Consider the following 22,618-nt stretch of genomic DNA (forward strand, 5'->3'; position numbering starts at 1 on the left):
ATATTATGTTAAGAGTTTATGCGTATTATGTCAAAAGTTTATGTGTATTCTATTATACAATTTTGTACACACGAGACAATGATTTTTTTTTTTTTTAAGACGACTTGAGTCAGGACGCCCAATGCGTTGTGCGTCCTGGTAGCCCTCTCGTATGAAAAAATCAATATGACCAATACTTTATCCCTTAATTAGACCGGCTCAGTACAAACATGAATTAGTCTGAATATGGTAAATATTTAAATGCGTCTTCTACCGTTAGAAACTGTCAATGACACCTTGTGGTCTAACTCAAAAAAAAAAAATAACTCGAGAGTAAAAGTCATTATTAAAAAAATAAAAACTTTAGAAAAAGGATGTATGTTCAATGTTGGTCCAATTGGTGGGGGCAATAGTTGTCTTTTCCCTTTCAGATCACATTCCGTCCCACGTGACGATCGTACCATAATTGAACCCTACATTTTCAATCACCAACTTTTTTTTTTGGAGGTACTATTCCGCTACAATAAAACGTTAAAGAAAATTGTAACTATGTTCATCCATAATATATCAATTATTAATGTTACTTATAAATTATTAGTTATGTAAATATTGTCTCTCAATTTTCAAAATAGTATATATATATTGTTCCTCTAGTATAAACGTTGTCTCTCAATTCTTCTCATACAATATGAGAGAGGCAATATATGTCCTGTTTTAAAAATTAAAGTGCAACATTTATATTAATAATAATTATCATGGAAGGACATCAATTACAATTTTTTCCTAAAACATTATAATACAAGTAGAACGAACCTGGTAAATTTTGTTTTTAATGGATCGACAACATATTTTGGGGAAAAAGCAATTACAGAGTAAAAATTATTTCCATGTATCTGTATAACAATCATGAATCTTTCATTTAGTATAATCCACACGCCATTCTCTTTGTGCAGAAATTACAATAGGAAGGAATAATCAAGTACTTGGTACAAATAGAAACACATGGGATGAGATGGTAATGGATAACCCAAAATATTCCGATTGAAAATGCTTGTTTGCACTCACTTGGTGTATAGAACATCTTCCCACGGGTGGCGGTACAGCGGCTGCTTTAATCTCTTCTGGTCAAACGTGTGCCTGAAATTAAAACCTCTATTTGTAAGGACTATTGTTGGGTAGTTTGCAAAGATATAGTGGATAAGGTTTTAACTTACCCAATGAGACCAATGGATCGGGCCAAGACAAAGAGGCCGTTAAGGTAACCAATCTCCACGATTTCATCGATTTCTGCCTTTTTGAACATTCCACTGCCAGCCAGGAGATCCAAGAACAGGGAACCAATGGCACCATCCACGTTAAGGACTAGGTTGTTAGCCTTTGAGAGGGTGTATGTCTCAACCTCCACTGCATATTCCATGTATTTTACACTAGGGAAATTTTCACGGGCATAACGTTGCAGTAGTTCCACTCTCTTATCTCTGTTGTCGCCCCTCTTGATCCTATTATCATTTACCAAACAAAACAAATATTATTTTTGTACCATTAATTAAATTGGTGTTGCACAATGCACATGCATCAAAGTAAGCAAGCTTCTGATACCTGTGACCAATTCCTGGCACTCGAATGCCCTTCTTCTTCATACCTTCCACGAATTCATAAGGTGTAAGGACCTGTAATTACCACACAACACTGGGATAAATTTTGACAATTTCATATGGTAAAACTGATAAATAATTTGGCTCCTCTTTGAATGACGACTTGAGAGCATTTTGGATTCACTGACCACTAACCCTGTCATACGCATCCTTGAAGTATCGAGCAGCATCGTCAATAGCCCCACCAAATCGGGGACCAATTGTCAGTAATCCTGTTACCAAGCAACATTACTAACTACTAAGTACGGAGTAGTTACTCATACAAAGAAAGGCTGTAAATGTACCTGAAACAAGGCAGGACACTAGATCTTTTCCTGCCCGAGAAGTTACTATGGTGTTGTGGGCACCAGAAACACAAGGACCGTGGTCAGCACACAACATTATGCAAATCTGTTTAGTCAATGGCACACCAAATAGATGATTCGCTTACCTTGCAATGAAATTGATGAGAGCATTTCAGATATGAAGTAGAGTTGAGAGATAAAATACAAGAAAATACCTCAATAAAACGAGAGCAGTAACGAGGAAGGCTCCGTTTGAACCACAATAGAGAAATGACATCACCCACACCTAATCCCTGTTCAATGAGAGAGAAAATGGGGACACCAGCATAGCAGGGCTCTTCACCTACAAAATTGAGTAAAACCAAATTCAGGGCCTTGGCTTTTACTCACCCACCAAACTCCAAATCACCAATCATTACTAAAATATATGCATGGTGAGATTATACCTCTTTCATCACAGATGGTAGTAATAATATGAGTTGGCGCACGAACTTTCCCACTCTTAATTGCTGTATTAAGATCCTCTGGAATTTGTGGAGGTACCACTTCCTTTACAGGAGTAATCTTGCCTGCTTCAACCTACACATAGCAGTAACAGTTATTAGCAAAACTATCACCGGAACAGAAGTCAATTGAGTAACATTTCCATCTGGAATCCGGCACTTACCAACTTCTCAAATGTTTCTTTGATGGCTCCTTCAAAAGCTTCATATGAGGTTGGAACTACAGCTCCTGCATCCCTAAGTGCTTGATTCTTTGCTTGTGCAGACTCCATCTCACCACCACTCTTTGCTCCCTGTATAAAGATTAAACCCATACAATTTAGGGAAATGCACCTTAATTGGAGAAATAAGAGTCAAGAATGGAATAAACCAGGAAGCACTAGCTCACCGCATGTCCAAATTGTACTTCTGACTTGAAAAGCCTTGCACAAGTTCCACTGACCCAAGCAACCACTGGCTTGTTAATTTTTCCCTGTTGGAGGGCTTCAACTAAGGAGTATTCATCCCGTCCACCAAGTTCCCCAAGAACAACTATCATTTTGACCTAAAGTTCCCCAAAAGTCAGAATCAAGCAAAATAGGCAACATGTCTTGGAAGGATTCAGAAGCTAAACCAGGTTTATGAGTACAAAACATCAGAAATCATGCATAATTCTCCATTCATTGTTGAGCCATAAATTTGAACAGAATTATACGGACTAAACCATTGAAACTCCACACCTAGTTGATTCAAGACATTAGGTATGAAGAATTGATTCCTTCCAAAGATTTATAAACTTCTGAACATTACAATGCTCATGTTTTAGATATTCCCCAGACAATCACTTTTTTGTTCAGATGCTAAATAGGCAAAGAAACAAGTGCAGTTGCACTAAAATTTAGTATTTCATATTCCGAGCCAGATATAGCATAATGTTATGTACACGGGCGAACTGACGCATCACAGGGCGATTAGGGTTATCAAGGATTGTTTGGGGCTTGCCTATGTTGAGAGATGAATTAAAGAACAAGATACTAGGAATGTTATGAAAGTTTTCCCACCTCTAGTTTTATCTAAACTTCTTGCTTGCTTGCCCTTTTATTAGAGTGAAAGTCCCCTAAGACTAAATAAAACATTAAAAAAAAAAAAAAGGAAAGGAGAATCATTAAGGTTCCTTACCATAATTATTCGCTATCTCTAAAGGAACTAAACCAATTCTAATAACAAATATATTCTAGAATCAACTAGTCAATCAATAACAAAGATATTTTAGAATCAGCTAGTCAATCTCCTAATTTCTTACCATGATTTTCTGAATCATAACACATAAGCAATGCAACTCATAACTCAAAGCCTTTCAAAAGTGGTTTGGCACAAGTGAATTACCTGTGGAATGTTGTTAAAGCGCAGAACATGGTCAGACAGTGTAGAGCCAGGGAATACATCCCCTCCAATTGCAATACCTGCAGAGATAAGAAATTAAATTTTGTGTTTATTACAACATAACTGTGCTAAGGCATCTCAATAGTAAATAATCAATGCCACACCTTCGTAAATTCCATCCGTCACTCGGGCAATGGTATTGTACAATTCATTAGACATACCACCCTGTATTTCAAAAACAAAATTATTTAAGGAACCATTGAGGGTAACTAAAAAGTGTTGTTATCATTCTTAATGATTCAATGATGAAATAAATTGCTAGGATGGGAGTGAGAAAGTTTGGACGGAATTCTTTTCTTTAAATTTCTGTGTTTGCTTCATTATTTTAGAAGAAAACCTGCAGTGTAAGTGTAGATTGCAAATTAGATACATTGGACATTATCAAATAAGACTATCCCCTATGATTACTTACAGATTTGGAAACAAAGCCAACAGATCCTGGTCTGTAAAGCTTGCAATGAATAATGTTATCAATGGTCCCAGCAGTGTCACCAATTTTAAAAGCTCCAGCCTGAATTCCTCCAACCGTAGCTGGACCAATAACTACCTGAAGCGATAATGAGATGAGTTAATAATAAACTATATTGACCCAAAATCAATCCTGACAAATAATGACTGTTGATGGACAGAGGAAGATAAAATGAGATAGCTTACCTTGTTGTTTGCTTTTGCATAAGCAATCAACTGCTTGGTGTCTGACTCAGGAACACCTTCAGCTATGATAGCCACTACTCTAATGGTTGGCTGCTTGAGAGCAGCCATGGAGGAAGCAGCAGCACTGCAATTCATTCAGGAAGGAGATATAAGAAACATTATAACACTCCCAGTTTATTTGGAAGAGGAAAACAATAAACCAGAGAAAAATTACCAACCTTCTAAATGATGCAAAGTTAATTAAAACATCAGCTGTAGGATGAGCGGCACAAGCAGCTTCGATGCTGCAGATGGGTTGAAAATTTTGCAAAGGAAAATTAGAATATGAAATTCCGAACCACTCCTTACTTAGTGTTTCAAAGCAACAGACTGGTAGACAATGCGCATCATATAGTTTATGTGCATGCAAACACTGCAAAGCTGTAAATGACGTTTTTCCAAACCAAAGTGTTCTTGACATTACTCAAAATTGGTACATCTAAAATTTGAAACTTAAAATCCCATTAATAGCTGCATCATGAAGCCAAAAAGAAATATTCAACGTATTTAAAACGTAAATTGTATTTAATAAAAGTTCCTATCCATCCAAATGAGTATTTAAAATACCATGCAAGTAAATATAATAATAATAATAATAATAATAATAATAATAAGGCAATAGAAGAAATTGGAAATGAAACAAGACACACCCTGGATGGACAGGAATTGCAATCTCCTCCTGACCGAAGAAGAGTTTCTGGAATCCTTCCGAACCAGGATTTATAATTCCAGCAACGGAAGGAGTTTCCCTCCCTGATAATTGAATTTAATTAACAATTTTAACAGTGATGACATTGGTTGAGACTCTATTTCCTAGAAAGTAAATTGAAGAAGAAATATAAGATTTTATACACACCACAAAGGAAATCAAAATCAAGCATCCGTTGGATGGGAAGTTGTTTGTAGTTGTAGAACAAGGCTTGAGTAGTCTTGGAGAAAAGTTGTCCAGTTGCCATGGTGCCCATTCAATCCACAGCTGATGAAAAGTACAATATCAGCACAAGATCTCCCAACATGGCAAGTCATCATAAGTATGATTCACCAAATTCCACCCTACCTAATTCTAGTTGCAAAACATAAAACAGAACATCAACCAGCAAAATCTTAAATTTTGTTGGATGACTTTAAGTCATTGTGTTCTATGTACTAGGCAGCTCAGGTATTGGTTGCTATGCCTTCCTAGTTCCTACAAGTATTAGAAGTATAAAAGCCTTGTAAGAAATAACAGCTATTGAGATCATTGCCATCCGTACGCATGGATATCACTATAATTCTAAACGAAGTAGATCCAAATTGTGGTTACTTTTAAAATTGGTCGTTCATTCAGTCTAAATGGGAAGAAATCACAATTTTTCATCATCCCCGCGCAAATGGACTATGCTAAGCGCCAACATTATTTAAATCAAAGATCAACTCCTAGACCCAGAAAAGAAGTGAAATTAGTACTTCAATAAAAATGCAAAGCGGAGTAGCGAAGCATTAAGTTGATCAAACGATGAGCAGCCCAAACAATTGAAGCTCAACCAATACTTAGATCTTCCTATACAGTGCGAACAAAAACAATGCACATAGTAACACTAGCAAAAAAAAATACCACTCCCGAAGCCCGGAGGCCATGAATAGATCCGTTTCATAGCCTCAGTAAACACGATATTACAGCAGATTTACACTCAAAAACGGCGTTTATCAAAAGAGGAAACAGACAATTCGCGTAACGACTCCATTGAAATGCTCAAATTAAAACCCGACAACACAAACGAGTGGAAAATAGACCTGAGCTTTGAAATGAAACGAATCGCCTCTTAAGCGCAGACAATGTGAGTGGAAAGAGGGAGAAGAATGATTGATATACAATAGCCTCAATATTCAATAGGGGAGGAGCAGCATGTATATATACAGAGACGCAGATGCAGAGCTAGTAGTAAAGTAAAATATGTTGCAGTGAGAACTGAGACGACAGTCGGTGGCGCGATCAGTTAACTGCTTTTTCTTTAAAATGAATATTATTAATTATTAATTACTGCTTTAGGAAAACAAAATTGTTACGGAGTAACATTCTACTAATTGTCTAATCCCCTAATCAAGGAAATGATTCTTTGTTGGTACATCAACAAGTAACAAATCATATCATTTAGATATTAATTCGTCACATTAGGACACTCATGCATCAAGCTGGAGTTGATTTCTTAACCCAATATGAATCCTAGTCAAGATTAGTAGATAAGTGCACACCTAAAAGACTTTTAAAATCTCTCAACCATATATTTTAACTATTTTTTTTAATATATATAAATATATAATCATATAGTATTGTAAAACGTTTTAAGTGATAGTAGCCAATTTTAGAAATAGAATAATTTTGTATTACATTTCTTGGTGTCATATATTTTCCTATTAAAGTTGCAATCATTATTGTGTGGACCATGGTCTATACAAGTTGTGCGAACCATTTTTATCTACTGTAAAATAATGTACATTCAGTATAAAAATAATGTACATTTAGTACAAAAATAATGTACATTGTATTCAGGGGATGTACATTATTTTTATTCTGAGTGTACATTATATTGTACAATGTACATTCAGTACAAAAATAATGTACATTTAGTATATTAAAAATATACTTTTTGTTATGGTCCACATAACATTGTGTGGACCATGGTCTACACAATAATTTGCCTTAAAGTTGTGACTAGTTTAGTAAAGACAACAACAATTTGAAACTAAATAAATACAATAATTATTTGCAATTATATAATTCATGCACAATTCTTCTTAATTTTCCTTTTCTAAAAAGTTATATGTCCAAATATCTGTTTGCTGATTGAGTTAGTGGTTTGACTAGTTGATAGCATTAGCCGATTGTAAAAATATGTTTTTAAATTAGTTGTTAGCTGATTAAATGCAAAATGACTTTCTCAAAAAGTAATCGTAATTTAAAACTACTTTGAGCTGTTTTTTGAATTTTAGCGTTTTGAAGCAATAGGCTGTTATAAAAAACTAATTAATCAAACACTCAAACAACTAATAGTGATCAAACAAGCCAAAATTGAGTAATAAACTAACTATGTTATCAAACACAGTACATATTTTTTTTTCCATTAAATGTGACATATATATTCCCAGAATATCCCATACCAAGAACCAACATCAACGTCTAGGTAAGAGCAAAAAGTTATGGTGGTTGGGAAATGAGTGAGTTGGTAACCTATGCTTAGCGTTCTGTCTAAGGAACGAAGATTGTGCATTATTATTATTATTATTACCAACCAAAAAAAGAGAAAAAAATCGAAGAAGTGCAAATATTTCAAACCAGGCATCATAAAAAAAGTGCAAATATTTAATATAAGATGTCTGCTAAGAGCACGGCTTCGATTATTTAATATCATTATTTTCTTGAATGTTAATATCACACTCATTTCTTGGATTTATGGTCTTAAAAAAATTATTTTACTTTTCCATGGAATGCAGCGTATATGAAAGCGACCCAGTGTTATGTCATGAATCCCATGATAAACATTGTTTTTGAAGTGTCAACAACAACAAAAAAAACTCTATTTCTAAGAGCACAAAGAAACATAACATTTGACAGTTCCTACCAGACTAAGTGATTCCTCAAGTGCCTGCAGGAGTTGCTCCGGATGATCTTCAATGCAAGCAAGTCCATGCTGAGATTGCATAGAATGCAAAACCTTTCCCACAATCTGAAGAATTAAGATTAGGCACCCATGTTGGATCTTGAAACATTATAGGATCTAAGTTAGATAAGCCCTATTTTATTTTTTCCTCAAGAACAAGGACTAACCTTCCGCGCATAGCCTCCAAACGCTACGCCACTGATCAAAGCATTTCCTGAACTCAATGAGCTTGTGAAATTTCCATCATTTGATATATCTGGATAACAGTGAAGAATCTAAGGTGAAAAGTGGGTACGGTTATCGTGAAATTTGTAGTCATTTAGGAGCTAAGTTTGATACCAGATATGGTGGCTGTCTGGAATAGCCTGGCCTTTTTTAACCCATCCACTGTATGAGCATTCGTACCGCCTGCCAACTGAAGGAAACCTTTTGGTCTGTCTCCAGCAGAGGCCAGATGTAAAGCGAAAGCAATTGCTTCTCTCGTGGCACCTCGCCCAATATCTCCACTCATGGGCCGCCCATCTAACTAAACTTTGCAACATATGATTATCCAGAAATCACAATTGGCTCATGTAACTTAATTTTTTTAGCTACTTTTAATCTTGAGATAAAAGGTTGGTATATACCTGCCATAAGTTGTAGCAACGGAGGTTGGTTTCCATTATGGAGTACATGGCATTCATTGCAGATACTGCTGAATCCTTGATGTCGGGGAAGCTAACCTACAAATTAGAGCAATTGCATTATAGAAGTTTAAACGAATCCGATCCAATCAGAATATTAGGTGTCAAAGACAATAAAGCAGATTCTGGACCATACTGCAACAAGTCGCAAACTATTGATGGAATCCCCTAAACTATCCCAGAGTTCTTTGAAGGCTGCTGGTACCCTATATAACGAAAACAGCAAGGTTATGAATTTAATTTAATAACTTTTGCTAGATGGAAGCTCTCCGATCAAACTATTTGCTACTTAACTGGTAACTGAACAGACAGATATCATCATTTTACCACAAATCATGATTCTTGAGTCAAATGTCCTTCCTAACGGACTAAACTCAATCCTCTGATATCAGAAGTGAACATTTAACCAGGAAAACCGACAAAATGTTTTCAGTGCTACCTTCCATTGGTATGAATTTCAAGTGCATCAACATCATCCCGTACCAGAAGTTCAGCTACAGCAGTGGCGTCTCTTATGTATGTAATTGCACCTAAATTCACATATATAATATCCAGCATAGCAAAAACGAGGAGTAAGAACATATATGATTCAGACTGATATAGGATGTATTTCAAATTTTCAATAACTAAAGCTGAAAAATGAAACTTGACACACTTATTTTGTCATATGGACAAACAGGGAAGCATCGACCACAGCCATAGCAGCGTTCCACCACAACACCCTGCAGATAGATATGCACTTTAATTAATTTCAACAGCCAGAAACACGTAGGTTCATGACTTGAGAGTACAAAGAAATCAAGAAATCGAACGAACCTTCTGCTGACCAGGTTCACCATCTAGTGATATTGCATTAGCGGGACAAACATTCTCACAGGGTCTTGAACAATCCACTGGACAATCATCAGGATCGAATTCTATAACAAAAATAACAATGCATTTTAAGCATATTTCTTTAAACTCATTCAGAATTTGATGTCTGTTTGACATAAAATCATCAAGTCTGTCATCAGTTAATCAAATATACACTTTCAAGAAATTACTTAAGCTAGCAAAGTGTTACCAGCTTTACGAAAATGAACATCTTTATCGTCGTTGACACTGATCATTATCCATGGCCTCCGAATGGGAACAATAGCTGTTGCCGCTCTTATCCCTTCGTTCACAGCATTGACTACTGATTCCTCAGCAGCACAGTCAATGCAATCAACTGCACAATTCAATAATTAAACAGACGAACCACAAAATCCTCCCTAAAATAACAATTCAAAGACGCAATTTTCACCTCCGGCAAGAGTGTAGACAAGAGAAAGGTTCCTGACATCAACCACATCCTAGAGAAATAAGAAGGAAAAACAACTAGCACGCAGTTATGCGTCGGTCGGGTGAGAGCCGTCCGAGAAATTAACACAAGGAAAAGATAAGACGTCTTTGAAGAGGAGGACCTCAAAGCTAGCACCACAAATGAGCTTGACCCAGTTTCCCTTTCGCAGCGATTCAACTGGGGAGGCTGAGATTGAAGGAACAACCGTCCTTGAGACGAGGGTTTTCACTCTGTCGAGATTCTTCAGACACCCGCAGGGATTCAACTGAGCTGCAACGGCGAAAGGAAGGCAATTGTTCAATGATACTCAAACAATTTGCAGTCATGCACATATCTGATATCTACACAGAAAGAGAGAGGTAGACCTTTAGGGATTCGACCGAGCTTAGCAGAGCGAAAGATGCTCATATCCATTACTGAACCACAGCCTTATCAGAGATATCCGTTAAATCTGTTACTACTAGATATCTCTCCTTCCTCGGACTATATATATTTTCCCATAAAATCTAGTTTCACCCTAAAATCACGTGAAATTATGACAATCTTATAGTTTAAAAAAAACAATACAAATGTACAAGCTGCTATGGAGTATTTTCTTTTTTCTTTTAATGCATATAAAAAAAAATTGTATTCTTTTATACTATATTGGGCTGAAAAGCCCAATAAAATTGGGCCAACATAATGGATCAATGTTGGTTGGATTTGGATGAATTTGTAATTGCGTCCAAAGATGGAACAATGGATCATGTTCCACGTAATCAAATAATGCAATTTAGGGGTGTAAACGAGTCGAGCCGAGTTCGAGCTCGAGCTCGTTAAGGAAGGCTCGATTCGAGCTCAACAATTTTTGAACAGCTCGAGCTCAGTTCGAACAACTAGATTGTTTGAGCTTAAATTTGAATTTTATTTTGAGCTGGAGTTGGGACTCGATTTTGACCTCAAATTTGAGGGAGTACAATTTTAATTTTTAATAATAATAATAATAATAATAATTATTATAAGGCTCGCGAGCGATTCGTCGAGCCACGAGCATAGGATATGAGAGCTCGGCTCGAGCTCGATAAGTAAACGAGTCGCTCGAGTTCGGCTCGAGCTTGATTTTGACTGAGTTTGAGCTGCTCACAACCGGCTTGGCTCATTTGCACCCCTAATTCAATACACAAATAATATATTTTTAATATATTAAAAATATATATTGTATCCAAAAAAAATTACATTCTTTTGTATAATATATTTTTAATATATTAAAAATGTATTTTTTTTTATAGTTCACACATCACTATGTAAATTATTGTCCACAATGACTTGCCAAGATGGATGATGCATGCATAAGAACAAGAATGGCATGCTAATGTCATGTGTAAATGGTATAGGAGAACAAATACGGAGTATATAATACAGTAAGAAATATTAACCGCTAGCTAGGAATTAATAGATTATTTAATGCCAATAAAACGCCCCTGAAAAGCCGTTACTCGTCTCTCCCACCAGTCCTCTGTAACCAACGGCTCCATTCTCTTAACAAAAATCGTAGGTTTAACAAAAAAATGCAACGGAGAGAGAAATGGCAGAGAAAATTAGTATGAACAACACTTGAGGATCCAGATTCTAGAGTTGAAGAAACAAATCATCAAAACAAAAAATTGCATGATCTCCCATCCGCTGCTCGCTTCGCATGATCTCAGATACATGAAATTCCCAGGCCGGTTCAAGAATCCGCCATCTCCACCTAAACCACTTCGATGGCCGTGGTATTTATTTTGTTTCTCCACCATTTTCCTTGGAATATAATTCTGTTTCTCTCCTCAAAATCATATCCCATATTTTGATTTCCAGGATTGAAATCTGTGTAGAGCTGCAGCAGCAATGGTCATCAAGTTCCATTTCTTTTGGCTGGGCTTAATAATCATAATAATAATAGTGGTTTCTTGCATTGCAAACAACATCCACGCCGCCGCTGCAGCATCATTAAGAAGCAGTGGACCAAGAGATTCCTACTCGTATGTATTGTCTTGTGGCACTGAGACTAACGCCACTGATCCTGATGGAAGAAATTGGATGCCGGACGCCAAATTCCTGACCACTTCTCCGGCCAAAACATTTACAGCCACCGCTGATTTCCAAGACCCTGCTTTATCCTCCACCATCCCCTACATGACTGCCAGATTTCTCAAGGCGGAATCCAATTATTCCTTCCCTGTTTCTCCGCGTTCCCGCCATTGGATCAGGCTTCACTTCTACCCTTCTTCCTACCAGAACTCATTCAACTGCAGCAAATCCTTCATCTCCGTCCGCGTGGGTGCCTTCACTCTGCTCAACAATTTCAGTGCCTCCATCACAGCGCAGGCACTCACACAGGCTTACATCGTCAGGGAATTCAGCTTCGCCCCTATCGGCTCCCCCACCCTCACCCTCACCTTCAACCCTTCAACACACTACAATGACTCTTTCGTCTTCATCAACGGCATTGAAGTGATTCCCATGCCGGAAATCTTCAAAACCGCAGGTATGGTGGGGTGGTCTACGGGTTATATTAACACATCATCGTTTCATATGCAGTCCATGTATAGGCTGAATGTCGGGGGACAGTACATTTCGGCCAGCAACGATTCTAGTCTCACCAGAACATGGTACAATGATTGGGCCTATTTGTACGGCGCGGCATTCGGGACCACCAGTACGGCAAACAAGACTCAGAGAATTGGATATCCCCCTGGGGCTCCAACTTACATAGCTCCCCTGGATGTTTATCGTTCTTCAAGAAGTATGGGTTCCACCGGAGACATTAACATACGTTATAATCTCACGTGGGTTTTCCGGGTGGATGCGAATTTTAGTTATCTTGTGAGGATGCATTTCTGCGACTATCAGCTAACCAAAGTTAATCAGAGGGTGTTCTATATTTACATTAACAACCAGACTGCATTTCCCGCGGCTGATGTGATTGCATGGAGTGGGTTCCAAGGAGTTGCAACCTACAGGGATTTTGTGGTATATGAAAGAGATAAAGGAGGCGATAATGAATTGTGGGTGGCGTTGCATCCTAATCCAGAATCCGAACCCGAAACCTACGATGCAATCCTAAATGGATTAGAGATTTTCAAGATGAATAATTCCATGGAAACCTTGGCAGGTCCCAATCCTGTTCCCCCGCCCGCGGTTCCCGACCAGAATTCTGCCAGCAATACCTCATTTTCAAATCCAGGATCCGCTCACCGGGGGGGCATAATAGTTGGCTCGGTCCTGGGCGTGTTCACGGGTTTCGGCGCAGTGCTTTGTTTGGTGGCTTTCCACCGGCGGAAAATGGCGGATAGAAACGGCGGAAAATCTAGCGTCAAAGGCTGGCTGCCGGTTTATGGAAGCTCGCGTTCTTCGGGCTCCACCTCATATTCCGGCAAAAGCAGTGGCAGTAGCCGTATTTCAAATCTCGGGGGAGGCCTGTGCAGGCACTTCACCCTCCCGGAGATCAAACTGGCCACCAAGAACTTCAGCGAGTCTTTAGTAATCGGCGTGGGAGGATTCGGCAAGGTCTACAAAGGCGAGATTGACGGAGGATCCACCAAGGTAGCCATAAAGAGATCAAACCCATCGTCAGAACAAGGAGCCCATGAATTCCAAAACGAAATCGAACTGCTTTCAAAGCTTAGACACCGGCATTTGGTCTCTCTAATTGGTGCTTGCGAGGAATACGATGAAATGATATTAGTGTACGATTATATGGCCAATGGAACCTTAAGAGAACACTTGTACAAGCACAACAAACCTCCATTGTCCTGGAAGCAAAGACTGGAAATATGCATTGGTGCCGCCAGAGGACTTCACTATCTTCACACCGGCGCCAGATACCCCATCATCCACAGGGATGTTAAAACCACAAACATCCTATTAGACGACAAATGGGTGGCAAAGGTTTCCGATTTCGGGCTGTCGAAAACCGGTCCAACTCTCAACCAAACGCATGTGAGCACAGTGGTGAAAGGGAGCTTTGGATACTTGGATCCAGAATACTTCAGAAGACAGCAGTTGACAGACAAGTCCGATGTTTATTCATTTGGGGTGGTTTTGTTTGAAGTGCTGTTCGCGAGAGGAGCGCTGGATACTAGCCTTCCAAGAGATCAAGTCAGTTTAGCAGATTGGGCGTTACAGTGCCATAGAAAGGGAATGGTAGATAGCTTTGTTGATCCGTTCATAAGAGTAGATATAACCCCACAATGTCTCAAAACCTACGTGGAAACAGCCATCAGTTGTCTGTCTGATCATGGAATCAACCGCCCCTCCATGGGATCGGTTCTTTGGAACCTTGAACTGTCGATGCAGTTGCAGAGCAATCCAGACGGGCCCAAAATGGTGGCGGAACAGAGGGCCAACGATGCTTACGCCATGCATGCACAGTTGTTAAGCATTGATGAGGGGGATGAGGAAGAGGACAAGAATCAGTCAGACGATGCAATATTCTCACAGATTGTAAATCCACAGGGTAGATAGGCAAACTTCTGATGTAGTCTGTATATACATACATATGTGAATATGTGATATGTCCATGCATCTTTAGTTTCACTCTCATCTAGTGTGTATATATCAAAATTAAGCCTCAACTAACCCGACCCATTTTTATAGTGTTGGTCCATCAAACTTTCATCTTTATTTTGCTTTTTCTCTTCTCATTTCAAAGTTGATTTTAGTGTTGATGGAGTGAACTATGAGGATATTGTCTCAAAGAGCGGACTAAAAAGAAGTTGAATAGTAAGTGGTTTAGTCACTTTTGTATTGATACCATAGTTTTTCATAGGATAAATACCATATAGTGCATCAACAAGGTGAGTAGAGAAATGCTACTAATTGTCAATGTCACTTTGTGGACATTGGACTACTTTCAATTAGGTTTATGCCTCATTCTCATGATGACTCAAACCAGTTGATGCAATTCATCAAACATGTGGCGTTCATGTCCCCTTTCAACTCGCTTTTCTCATAGCAAAGTTAGACTAATGAGAGATGCGACTATATATGGTGTTGCTCTATTCTCAGTCTCAACACCTTATCCATGTACATCTTTGCATAATTGAGCCCAAATTATGCAAGAGTTCATATAGACCACCAAGCTCACAACTATGACCATCATTATTGAGTCATTACACTATCCTACATTGCAATTCAAACCACATAGCATACATAACCAAAAAAAAAAAAAAAAAAAAAAAAAAAAAAAAAACCTCGAATCAAAAAACCTTAAGGAATATAGCTACTCGTATTTGAGAAGTTGAGATTGAAATGCGTTGAAATATAAGACATTGCAATAACAATTCAATTAAATAAAATGTAGAAAAATGAATAACGACTTAACCTTAATCAAGAACAATGGAAAGTGCAATATGAAATTTGAAACTAAAATGAATTACAAACTGAAACGATCTCCAATCATCAAAGTTCGATTGATTACAAATGGAGAAGTTTTATCTTTAGAAAAACATAGAGAGAAGCTAAAATGAAAAGTTATATAAAAATAACCGTCTAAACTTATTTAATTTATACTCCAAATTCAAGATAAAGTAACCAACTCAGCAAATTCAGAGTGTGAGATCACGATCACAATCATGGCTGAGAGGTCTACCATGACCACATAAAGCAGGTTGTGAATTCCGAGAGTCATGTTGATGGTCACAATTTGGATGTTGATCGTGACCTCTAAGGAAACCTTGAAGATACTTAAAGTCACACGGGTGGTTTCGACCGAGAGCATCAGTGTGGGTCTCAAATTTCTACAAGATAGTTTAGTACATCATGGTGAACCTCCCGGCCGTGAGATCTATGCTTAGCCAATTGATTCCCGGCCTCCCATTAACGCTCACGGTTGTAAGTGTCAGCCGGAGCCTGGGGATTAGCAAGCCATCCTTGCTGATCACGGTTGTAGTCATAGTTGAAATTGTGATCGTGAGCATTTGGCCTTCTCCTACTTCCACTTTGTGTATTGCTCTGTACCATTGTGCCCTGGCTTTGCACTGTCTTGACTCATTTTCACTTGAAAATTGTCTCTTTCCTCGCTAGTCCATGCATTTGTCCAATCTTCATTACTTACAATAAAAAACACTTCAATTAGGAGCGACTTTCATATCAATTGTCTTAACATTCATGCAAAATGAGTTAAAATGAAGTGCATCACTAAACCAAATTATAACTTTATCATCATTTCACTTATAATATCTATCTATTATATTCTCATAACACAAAGTCCTCTCAGTCTAGTCATTATAAGGTCTTAAATAGTTCTTATGAAAAATTAAACTAAAACATTATGATTATCAAATTAATTGTGTAACTAATTCCATTACCAATTACCGAGCGTTACGTTATTAGAAGTGTCAATTTTGGATAGTTTTTACATTTGAGTTCTCTCAAACCACCCCCCTTTATTTTATGGGCCAATTAGGATGGAATGGGTTAAAACAGGGCAGTCAACAAGAAAGCTATAAAAGAGTACGGGGAGAGAGAATTGAAGGAAAGGGAATGGCGAGGAGACAAAAAAGAGGAAATGAGCAGAGGAGCAGAGCAGAAGCGCATCAGATATTCAGTTACGTGAAATGGTGTAACCCGTGCCTGCTTCTTTGTTTAATTTGAAGACGATAACAGAGATGGCCGGACGCCATTTATTGCAAACACACCAGGTCGGAAGCTTTTCCTTAATGTCAAAGACTACTTTAACAGCCCACATTTGCCGACAACCCCTCTGTCTCTGCACTCTCTACCTTTTCAGCCAACGAAAATTGGAATTGGGCGTGTAGGGTATGCTGCTGTTCCTCGTTCCCACTTCCAGAGGAATGTTACTCTTCTTACCAAAACTTTCTTTTTTTAGGTAAAAAGGAAATATTCGCTTTTTTGGAGGGGATTTTGATTTGTTGCACTTCCAACGTCAGTGCATTAGAATTGGATCGCAGGTTCGAGACCACACAATTTTATTTATTTTTTTTTCATTTATTGTTGAGATCATACAAATTAAAACCGATTGTAGAAGGAAAGAAATTTATACCTATGTTTCTATTTTATTTTTGGAGTGGTAAAAAATTTATGATTTTTTTAAAGATGTATGAAAGGGAGATTTAGAGGTGATGGGACCACTCTTTTATCCAAGAGTCTATAAGGAAAGCTGCCTCACGTGCGAACACGAAGATTGAAGCCTTGCAGGAGCTATGGGAGAATTAGACCAAACCAAATGCCTTTTTACAGATTTGTAAAGCATCACCATAAATAGCAACTTGTGGGGATCCCCACTCTATGCTTCCCGAAAACGATAGGTAAGACTAACACATTCCTAGAAAACTACGTCTTTCTTTGGATTTTACTAACAAATTAATTATTTTGAACAGTTTTTATAAGGTTTATGAAAAAAAAAAAAAAAAAAAATGTCGAAAAGGCAAAAAGAGTTTCTGTTTTCTAATTCTTTCTTTTCTCACAGCAGGAAAAAAGCAAAGTAGATATACACAGAGAAGTGACAACACTTGCAGAATTTACAAATTAAAACAAACACTTACGACATTGCACCATGTAGCAAGTACTCTATATAACATATTTTGACCCCAAAATTCCATATTAATCCAGAGATATAGGAAGTCCACTTAAGCTATAAGGCATTCACAGGTAGATACATCAGCAAAAAGGTAGCATGCATCCAGATAAACTTTTGAAGCTAGGTTTGTAAAAAGGGCCTTTGGGAAGTGTTCCTCTGCCTCTGAAGACTGAAGGTGCTTTTTCTTTTATTGTGGCTTTGACAGATAATAGCCTCAAAGTCACAGGGCTAAACACCAAAAGGTCAAAAATGAAGTTGTGTATATTTTGCAACTTTTAAAACCCAAATTCTTGGTTTAACTCCGAACACCACCCACCCACAGTGATTCAATTCAAGCATGGAGTAATACTAACCATGTATTCAGCAAAATTTGGCAGACTTGAAGGCCATAGGGTACATAAATGTGTTTGAGTAGGTGAACTGGATCATCTGGCTGGCCTTCAAAGGCTTTCCTTCATTAACCAGGCAGTCATCGTAAGACAGCCTCTTAAAAGTATTTGGGTTCACTATTCTGGCAGAGGCAAACCAGTCACAGTGGAGGTGGATGTTGGATGGGGCACAACCAGAAAAGCAGGTGTTCACTATCTCAACTACATATTGTGGAATCCCAGTCGTGGAATATGTGCTCTGCGAAATGCTTATATCCTTGTTTGTACAGCCTCCTGAAGAGTTTCAATATAATAATCTATTTTAGGAAAGGATCGAACCCTTACAGCATATCGAACACAACACAATTCTCCCATTTACTGTGAAAGTTTTGACAAACATACAAGGAATAGTTACTAAGGAGACAATGCACGGTTAACATAGAATTTTACCGTGTGCCAGAATTTTTCTATGGCTTAAATATGTCTTCTGCAGTATCATATTCGTAGTTACATTTCTATCTCCATGAGCTTTATGCAAAACCCAGCCTGCAAAAGAATAGTCACAATGGGTTTGAGAATCTATAAAGAGATTGAGATATTAGTAACATTGTTAATGCCCGTACCTGTTTTGCTCCATTGAAGTCCAAAATCAAAGACTGCAAGGATGGTAAGCAAAGAGAAACAGAAGAAGAGGGCACGAAGCCAGCTCATGATAGAGTTTTGAGTCAAGAATGACACAGAAAGTAATTACCCAAGTTTAACTTTGGCTTCTTAGCAACCTGCTACAGTAAAACAAGACCAGTAAGTGAAAGAAGATTTGTGTAAAACTTGAGAGGATAGAGAAGGAAGAAAGAAAAAGAACAAAGGACCACAACCATCAGTTTACATACAGTCTTAACAATAACAGCCTGGATCATTGAAATCCTATACACAGATTGAAGGCAGTGGATGAAAAGAAAGACAGCTATTTATTGCAAGAAGCCATAAGTCATTTATTCTGCATCTTTATTTCTATGTTTCTTTACAGCTAAAGTCAACTGGGAAACTAAAGCTTAGTCACTCCCCTTTTGGGGAGTTGAGAGATTAATTAGGAATTACGACTTTACGAGAGTACCTAGCTACCCATGGATCACAATATTACTCATCCATCAAGATTTTGATATAATAAATCCATTAGTCTAAATGTCAACCTAACCACCCAACCAAATTCATCATAATTATGCAAGCAATAAATAAGGCTGAGATTGTTTCAAACGGCAATCTTTTTCAGCATAATAATCACCATGCTGTACAGTTTTAAAAACTGTTGGATCATTTAGTTTTGGATCAGTATCTGAGTATCAGAATCATATGACCATAATTTGGTTTCCTCAATCACTCTCTTTGATTATTGAATATTTTCTTGGTTGACAGAAACAGAGACAAATCTGAAGTTTAGCATTAAAATGTAACTGTATGAAGACTTGTAGGATGAAAACAGAGACTGGGATGAAGTTCGAAAAATATGGACTCCACTATCACCTTTAAAGATCCTGATCACAAGAGATAAAAAAGGTAAACACATTCTTGCAACACACTTTAACACTGACCTCCATATAGGATTGAAATCCTCCGGTAGAGCCATTTCCAACCTACGTGTTTGACGCGTGATCCACATTTGGCAAGTCAAAATTTACAGAAGAAGATTCTAGAGCAACAGTATTGAACATAGCCCCTAAAAACAAATGGATTTACAGAATCCAAAGATATGACTCTTACAACAAAAACAGGGACCCTAAAAATCTCATTTTTATGACTCTACATTATATAGCAGCAAACCATTAAGCACACGATTTACAACACAGTCACGTAATTCAAAGAGAAACGCAGATAATCAGTTAAACGAATCAGAAATCCGGTATATTAATGAGAAAAAAAAAAACACCAGAATTATACATGAACAATGCCATAACCCATTGAAGACAAAATGTGCAAAAAGGGGGCAAAAAGAAGAGAAAATAACGGCTCAGCGATGGTAAGGAAAAAGTACTGCTGGTAGCGAAGGAGTACCTCGGTTCCCTTCCTCCTCCGATGACAGGGACCGTCGACTACCGGAGGGTGAGCCGTGCACGAGGGAAAATAAAGCTTCCAGCTTAGAACCAAGCGCACCTGTGAGTCTGTGACACTGTGAGGCTGAGACCGAAAGAGTGATGACGGAGAGAATGAAATGAATTTGAAAAATATATAAATAGGACTTGGCCTTATTGCATTGGCCCATTAATTCCTAAACTTATTTTCGGTGAGCAATACGTTAAGTAGTAATTTAATTTACGAGAGAGTACACAAAGCTTTACTCAAATCTGACCACTTTAAATGATACTCCGTATTACTTATTACTCTTAAATTACGATGTATATATTGTTTTGGAGATTGGATTGTTAAATTTTGCTCCATTACGTACCACAACGAAGTTAATTATGAGAAATCAAAATTATAAAATGTGCATAGAGAAACAAATAATATATAACTACCAGCAATATAATATGTTGCATTTAGGATTGTATGTATGTGTTTTGATGACCATCTAAATGACTTAAGACGACTCATTAGTAGTAACTAATTATGTGAGAGCTGAGTAACTTGGTAATAATTTATGTATTCTTTTAAAATCTTTTATTTATCTTACAAAATTCTACAATCACAACACAAACATTATAATATAAAAACTTTGACAACATACGTATTATTTGTGCACAAACTAACGTTCTTTAATATATATATGTGCATTATATACTTAATGAAATGTAGATATTGTATTTTACATAAATCTTCTCTAACCAATCATTTGGAATATTTTATTGCTAAATCAAGTAATAATTTTCGTATACATTTTAAATGAATTGAAGTAGTTACATATATGTTTCATTCTATTATAACAAATTAACGTAATGATGACAAAAAGAGTATTCGTGCAGCACTTCCTCACGTGTGCAAGGTTGCATGGTTAATATATAGATGATGGACCACAAAGACTATTTATAGCAGTACACTTCTCCGCATGGCAATATTTATGGAGTGTTAACCCAAAACATTTAATAAGAGAAAAACATTTAATTTTTGACATATTTATGAATAATTATGTTTGCCTTCTCATTCACTAATCTAGAATGTATTTGCTTCGCACAAAATCGGAATGATAATCAAATACTTGATAATGACAATGTGTTTTAGTTACAATATATATTTTGCATGTTTGGTAGTATGGTGGAATTGAAATGATTACAAATGTTGATGTTTGGTTATTTATATATGACCATATAATGGGAATACAAGTTTAAAAATACAAAAACAAAAAATTAAGGCAATTAGTCATAATATAATGACATCAAAATCATCAATAGAAAAAAAAAAATCTAAAAACATTAATCCAAACTTTAAAAATCATATTACCAATAAGATTGAATAATACTGAGTTTCAACTAGGGATAATGTTTTTACTTAGAGGGGTAATCAAATCACATAGTTGTGTTTTAAAAATGTGTCAACCAAACACTAACAATGATTTTGATTCTTGTTCATAATGTGTAAACACATGAATCAAACACACCCTAATTGTTGAATCAATAACACAATTTCAAGGATCACACATAACTAAATGTGTAAGAGTGGTGGATGTAGGACAATATGGGGTTATGGGGGAAGTCAAGCTAGTTTAATAATTCAAATAATAGACCCATAATATTAAGACATGAAATTACTATGTTGGGAGACCCAATCAACAAAGAGATGGTTGGGAAGCCTAACAACAATGTCTATTTGCATGAAATGCACATACTAAGTCGACCTTGGGCTACCGTGCTGGCACACTAGCATGCAATAACCCTCAGATAGGCCTCTAATGTCACTTAAGTAGCGGTTGAAGTATACTAATTAGAATTTGATACGTTAGAGTCACTTGCTACAAGTCATCATGATAATTTTTAGAACAAATATATAGAATCTAGTGTGTATGTCATTTGTATGTCTAAAGTATTGTATACTCCATACAACTAATTGTATTAACTTTGGTATTGTAGGTGGATTAAAGCGTTTCAACCTCCATAATTAATCGATCTAACTCTCATCTCTCGTCATCTTATACTCATTTATTAGTGATATCAAAATTCTTATTCACTATTTCATAATATATCATAACGCTAAACATTACATGAGTCTAATTTACACTACTAATTTACCATGCATAAATCATACATAGATACAAAATAAAGAGTACTTTAAAATTTAAATATTACATATTTGTTTCATGAATTAAATTTGAAATGAAATAGCACTTTTGGAAATATACTTATTTTATTGGGTAAGTATTTTTATTATAAAAATTGAGTTATTTCCTTACAAATGGAATAACTAATTCAAAGAAGCTTTATTAAAATATTTAGGAGGTCATAAATAGCCGTTGGATACTTGGATTTAGTTAAAAAAAAAAAAAAAAAAAAAAGTCGTTGGATTGGAGTTTATTTGTTGGATCA

General features: G+C 36.9%; 4 protein-coding genes across 6 annotated transcripts; 1 reads left to right on the forward strand and 3 right to left on the reverse strand.

Annotated features, from left to right (window-relative positions):
- Positions 1 to 875: 875 nt before the first annotated feature.
- Positions 876 to 6,483, reverse strand: LOC109170231 (ATP-citrate synthase beta chain protein 2-like). Its single transcript, XM_019319248.1, has 17 exons — positions 6,310 to 6,483; positions 5,393 to 5,512; positions 5,187 to 5,289; positions 4,716 to 4,781; positions 4,498 to 4,621; positions 4,256 to 4,390; positions 3,948 to 4,008; positions 3,787 to 3,863; positions 2,810 to 2,965; positions 2,586 to 2,714; positions 2,365 to 2,497; positions 2,134 to 2,261; positions 1,919 to 2,024; positions 1,770 to 1,846; positions 1,579 to 1,649; positions 1,194 to 1,478; positions 876 to 1,116 (listed from the first exon to the last, which is right to left on the reverse strand). Exons 2-17 carry the CDS (start codon positions 5,499 to 5,501, stop codon positions 1,041 to 1,043), a joined length of 1,836 nt encoding a protein of 611 aa, XP_019174793.1. The 5' UTR covers positions 5,502 to 5,512; positions 6,310 to 6,483; the 3' UTR covers positions 876 to 1,040.
- On the reverse strand, positions 5,754 to 20,271 carry LOC109170234 (protein TAPETUM DETERMINANT 1-like). 3 transcript variants are annotated; one of them, XM_019319253.1, is made up of 5 exons: positions 20,160 to 20,271; positions 18,734 to 18,889; positions 18,561 to 18,656; positions 18,096 to 18,404; positions 5,754 to 5,764 (listed from the first exon to the last, which is right to left on the reverse strand). In XM_019319253.1, exons 2-4 carry the CDS (start codon positions 18,819 to 18,821, stop codon positions 18,103 to 18,105), a joined length of 486 nt encoding a protein of 161 aa, XP_019174798.1. In that variant the 5' UTR covers positions 18,822 to 18,889; positions 20,160 to 20,271; the 3' UTR covers positions 5,754 to 5,764; positions 18,096 to 18,102. The 3 variants fall into 3 exon arrangements, with proteins under 3 accessions (XP_019174798.1, XP_019174797.1, XP_019174799.1); XM_019319252.1 differs by lacking the exon at positions 5,754 to 5,764 and having other exon boundaries at positions 17,707 to 18,404; XM_019319254.1 differs by lacking the exon at positions 5,754 to 5,764 and having other exon boundaries at positions 17,707 to 18,404; positions 18,734 to 18,892.
- LOC109170232 lies at positions 7,973 to 10,667 on the reverse strand. Its single transcript, XM_019319249.1, has 12 exons — positions 10,547 to 10,667; positions 10,303 to 10,451; positions 10,143 to 10,191; positions 9,921 to 10,067; positions 9,674 to 9,774; positions 9,513 to 9,579; positions 9,297 to 9,387; positions 8,994 to 9,063; positions 8,801 to 8,896; positions 8,514 to 8,700; positions 8,342 to 8,430; positions 7,973 to 8,240 (listed from the first exon to the last, which is right to left on the reverse strand). The coding sequence occupies exons 1-12, from the start codon at positions 10,593 to 10,595 to the stop codon at positions 8,097 to 8,099; spliced, it is 1,239 nt and encodes a 412-aa protein (XP_019174794.1). The 5' UTR covers positions 10,596 to 10,667; the 3' UTR covers positions 7,973 to 8,096.
- On the forward strand, positions 12,048 to 14,666 carry LOC109169762 (receptor-like protein kinase ANXUR1). The gene has a single exon (XM_019318658.1). The coding sequence runs from the start codon at positions 12,048 to 12,050 to the stop codon at positions 14,664 to 14,666; it is 2,619 nt and encodes an 872-aa protein (XP_019174203.1).
- Positions 20,272 to 22,618: the final 2,347 nt, after the last annotated feature.

Source organism: Ipomoea nil, unplaced genomic scaffold (genome assembly GCF_001879475.1).
Source record: "Ipomoea nil cultivar Tokyo-kokei standard unplaced genomic scaffold, Asagao_1.1 scaffold3321, whole genome shotgun sequence".
Taxonomy (NCBI): Eukaryota; Viridiplantae; Streptophyta; class Magnoliopsida; order Solanales; family Convolvulaceae; genus Ipomoea; species Ipomoea nil.

Bases quoted from the DNA above. Each gene is read 5' to 3' on its own strand.
- LOC109170231 (XM_019319248.1), bottom strand. From the start codon at position 5,501: ATGGGCACCATGGCAACTGGACAACTTTTCTCCAAGACTACTCAAGCC. The intron at 5,290-5,392 runs GTGTGTATAAAA...TTCAATTATCAG, and splicing joins TGATTTTGATTTCCTTTGTG to GGAGGGAAACTCCTTCCGTT. The intron at 4,009-4,255 runs GTAAGTAATCAT...TTTGAAATACAG, and splicing joins TTGGCTTTGTTTCCAAATCT to GGTGGTATGTCTAATGAATT.
- LOC109170232 (XM_019319249.1), bottom strand. From the start codon at position 10,595: ATGGATATGAGCATCTTTCGCTCTGCTAAGCTCGGTCGAATCCCTAAA. The intron at 10,452-10,546 runs GTCTACCTCTCT...TCGCCGTTGCAG, and splicing joins GCTCGGTCGAATCCCTAAAG to CTCAGTTGAATCCCTGCGGG. The intron at 8,897-8,993 runs GTATGGTCCAGA...TCTAATTTGTAG, and splicing joins ATAGTTTGCGACTTGTTGCA to GTTAGCTTCCCCGACATCAA.
- LOC109169762 (XM_019318658.1), top strand. From the start codon at position 12,048: ATGGTCATCAAGTTCCATTTCTTTTGGCTGGGCTTAATAATCATAATA.
- LOC109170234 (XM_019319253.1), bottom strand. From the start codon at position 18,821: ATGAGCTGGCTTCGTGCCCTCTTCTTCTGTTTCTCTTTGCTTACCATC. The intron at 18,657-18,733 runs GTACGGGCATTA...ATTCTTTTGCAG, and splicing joins ACTTCAATGGAGCAAAACAG to GCTGGGTTTTGCATAAAGCT. The intron at 18,405-18,560 runs GTAAAATTCTAT...GAAACTCTTCAG, and splicing joins TAGAAAAATTCTGGCACACG to GAGGCTGTACAAACAAGGAT.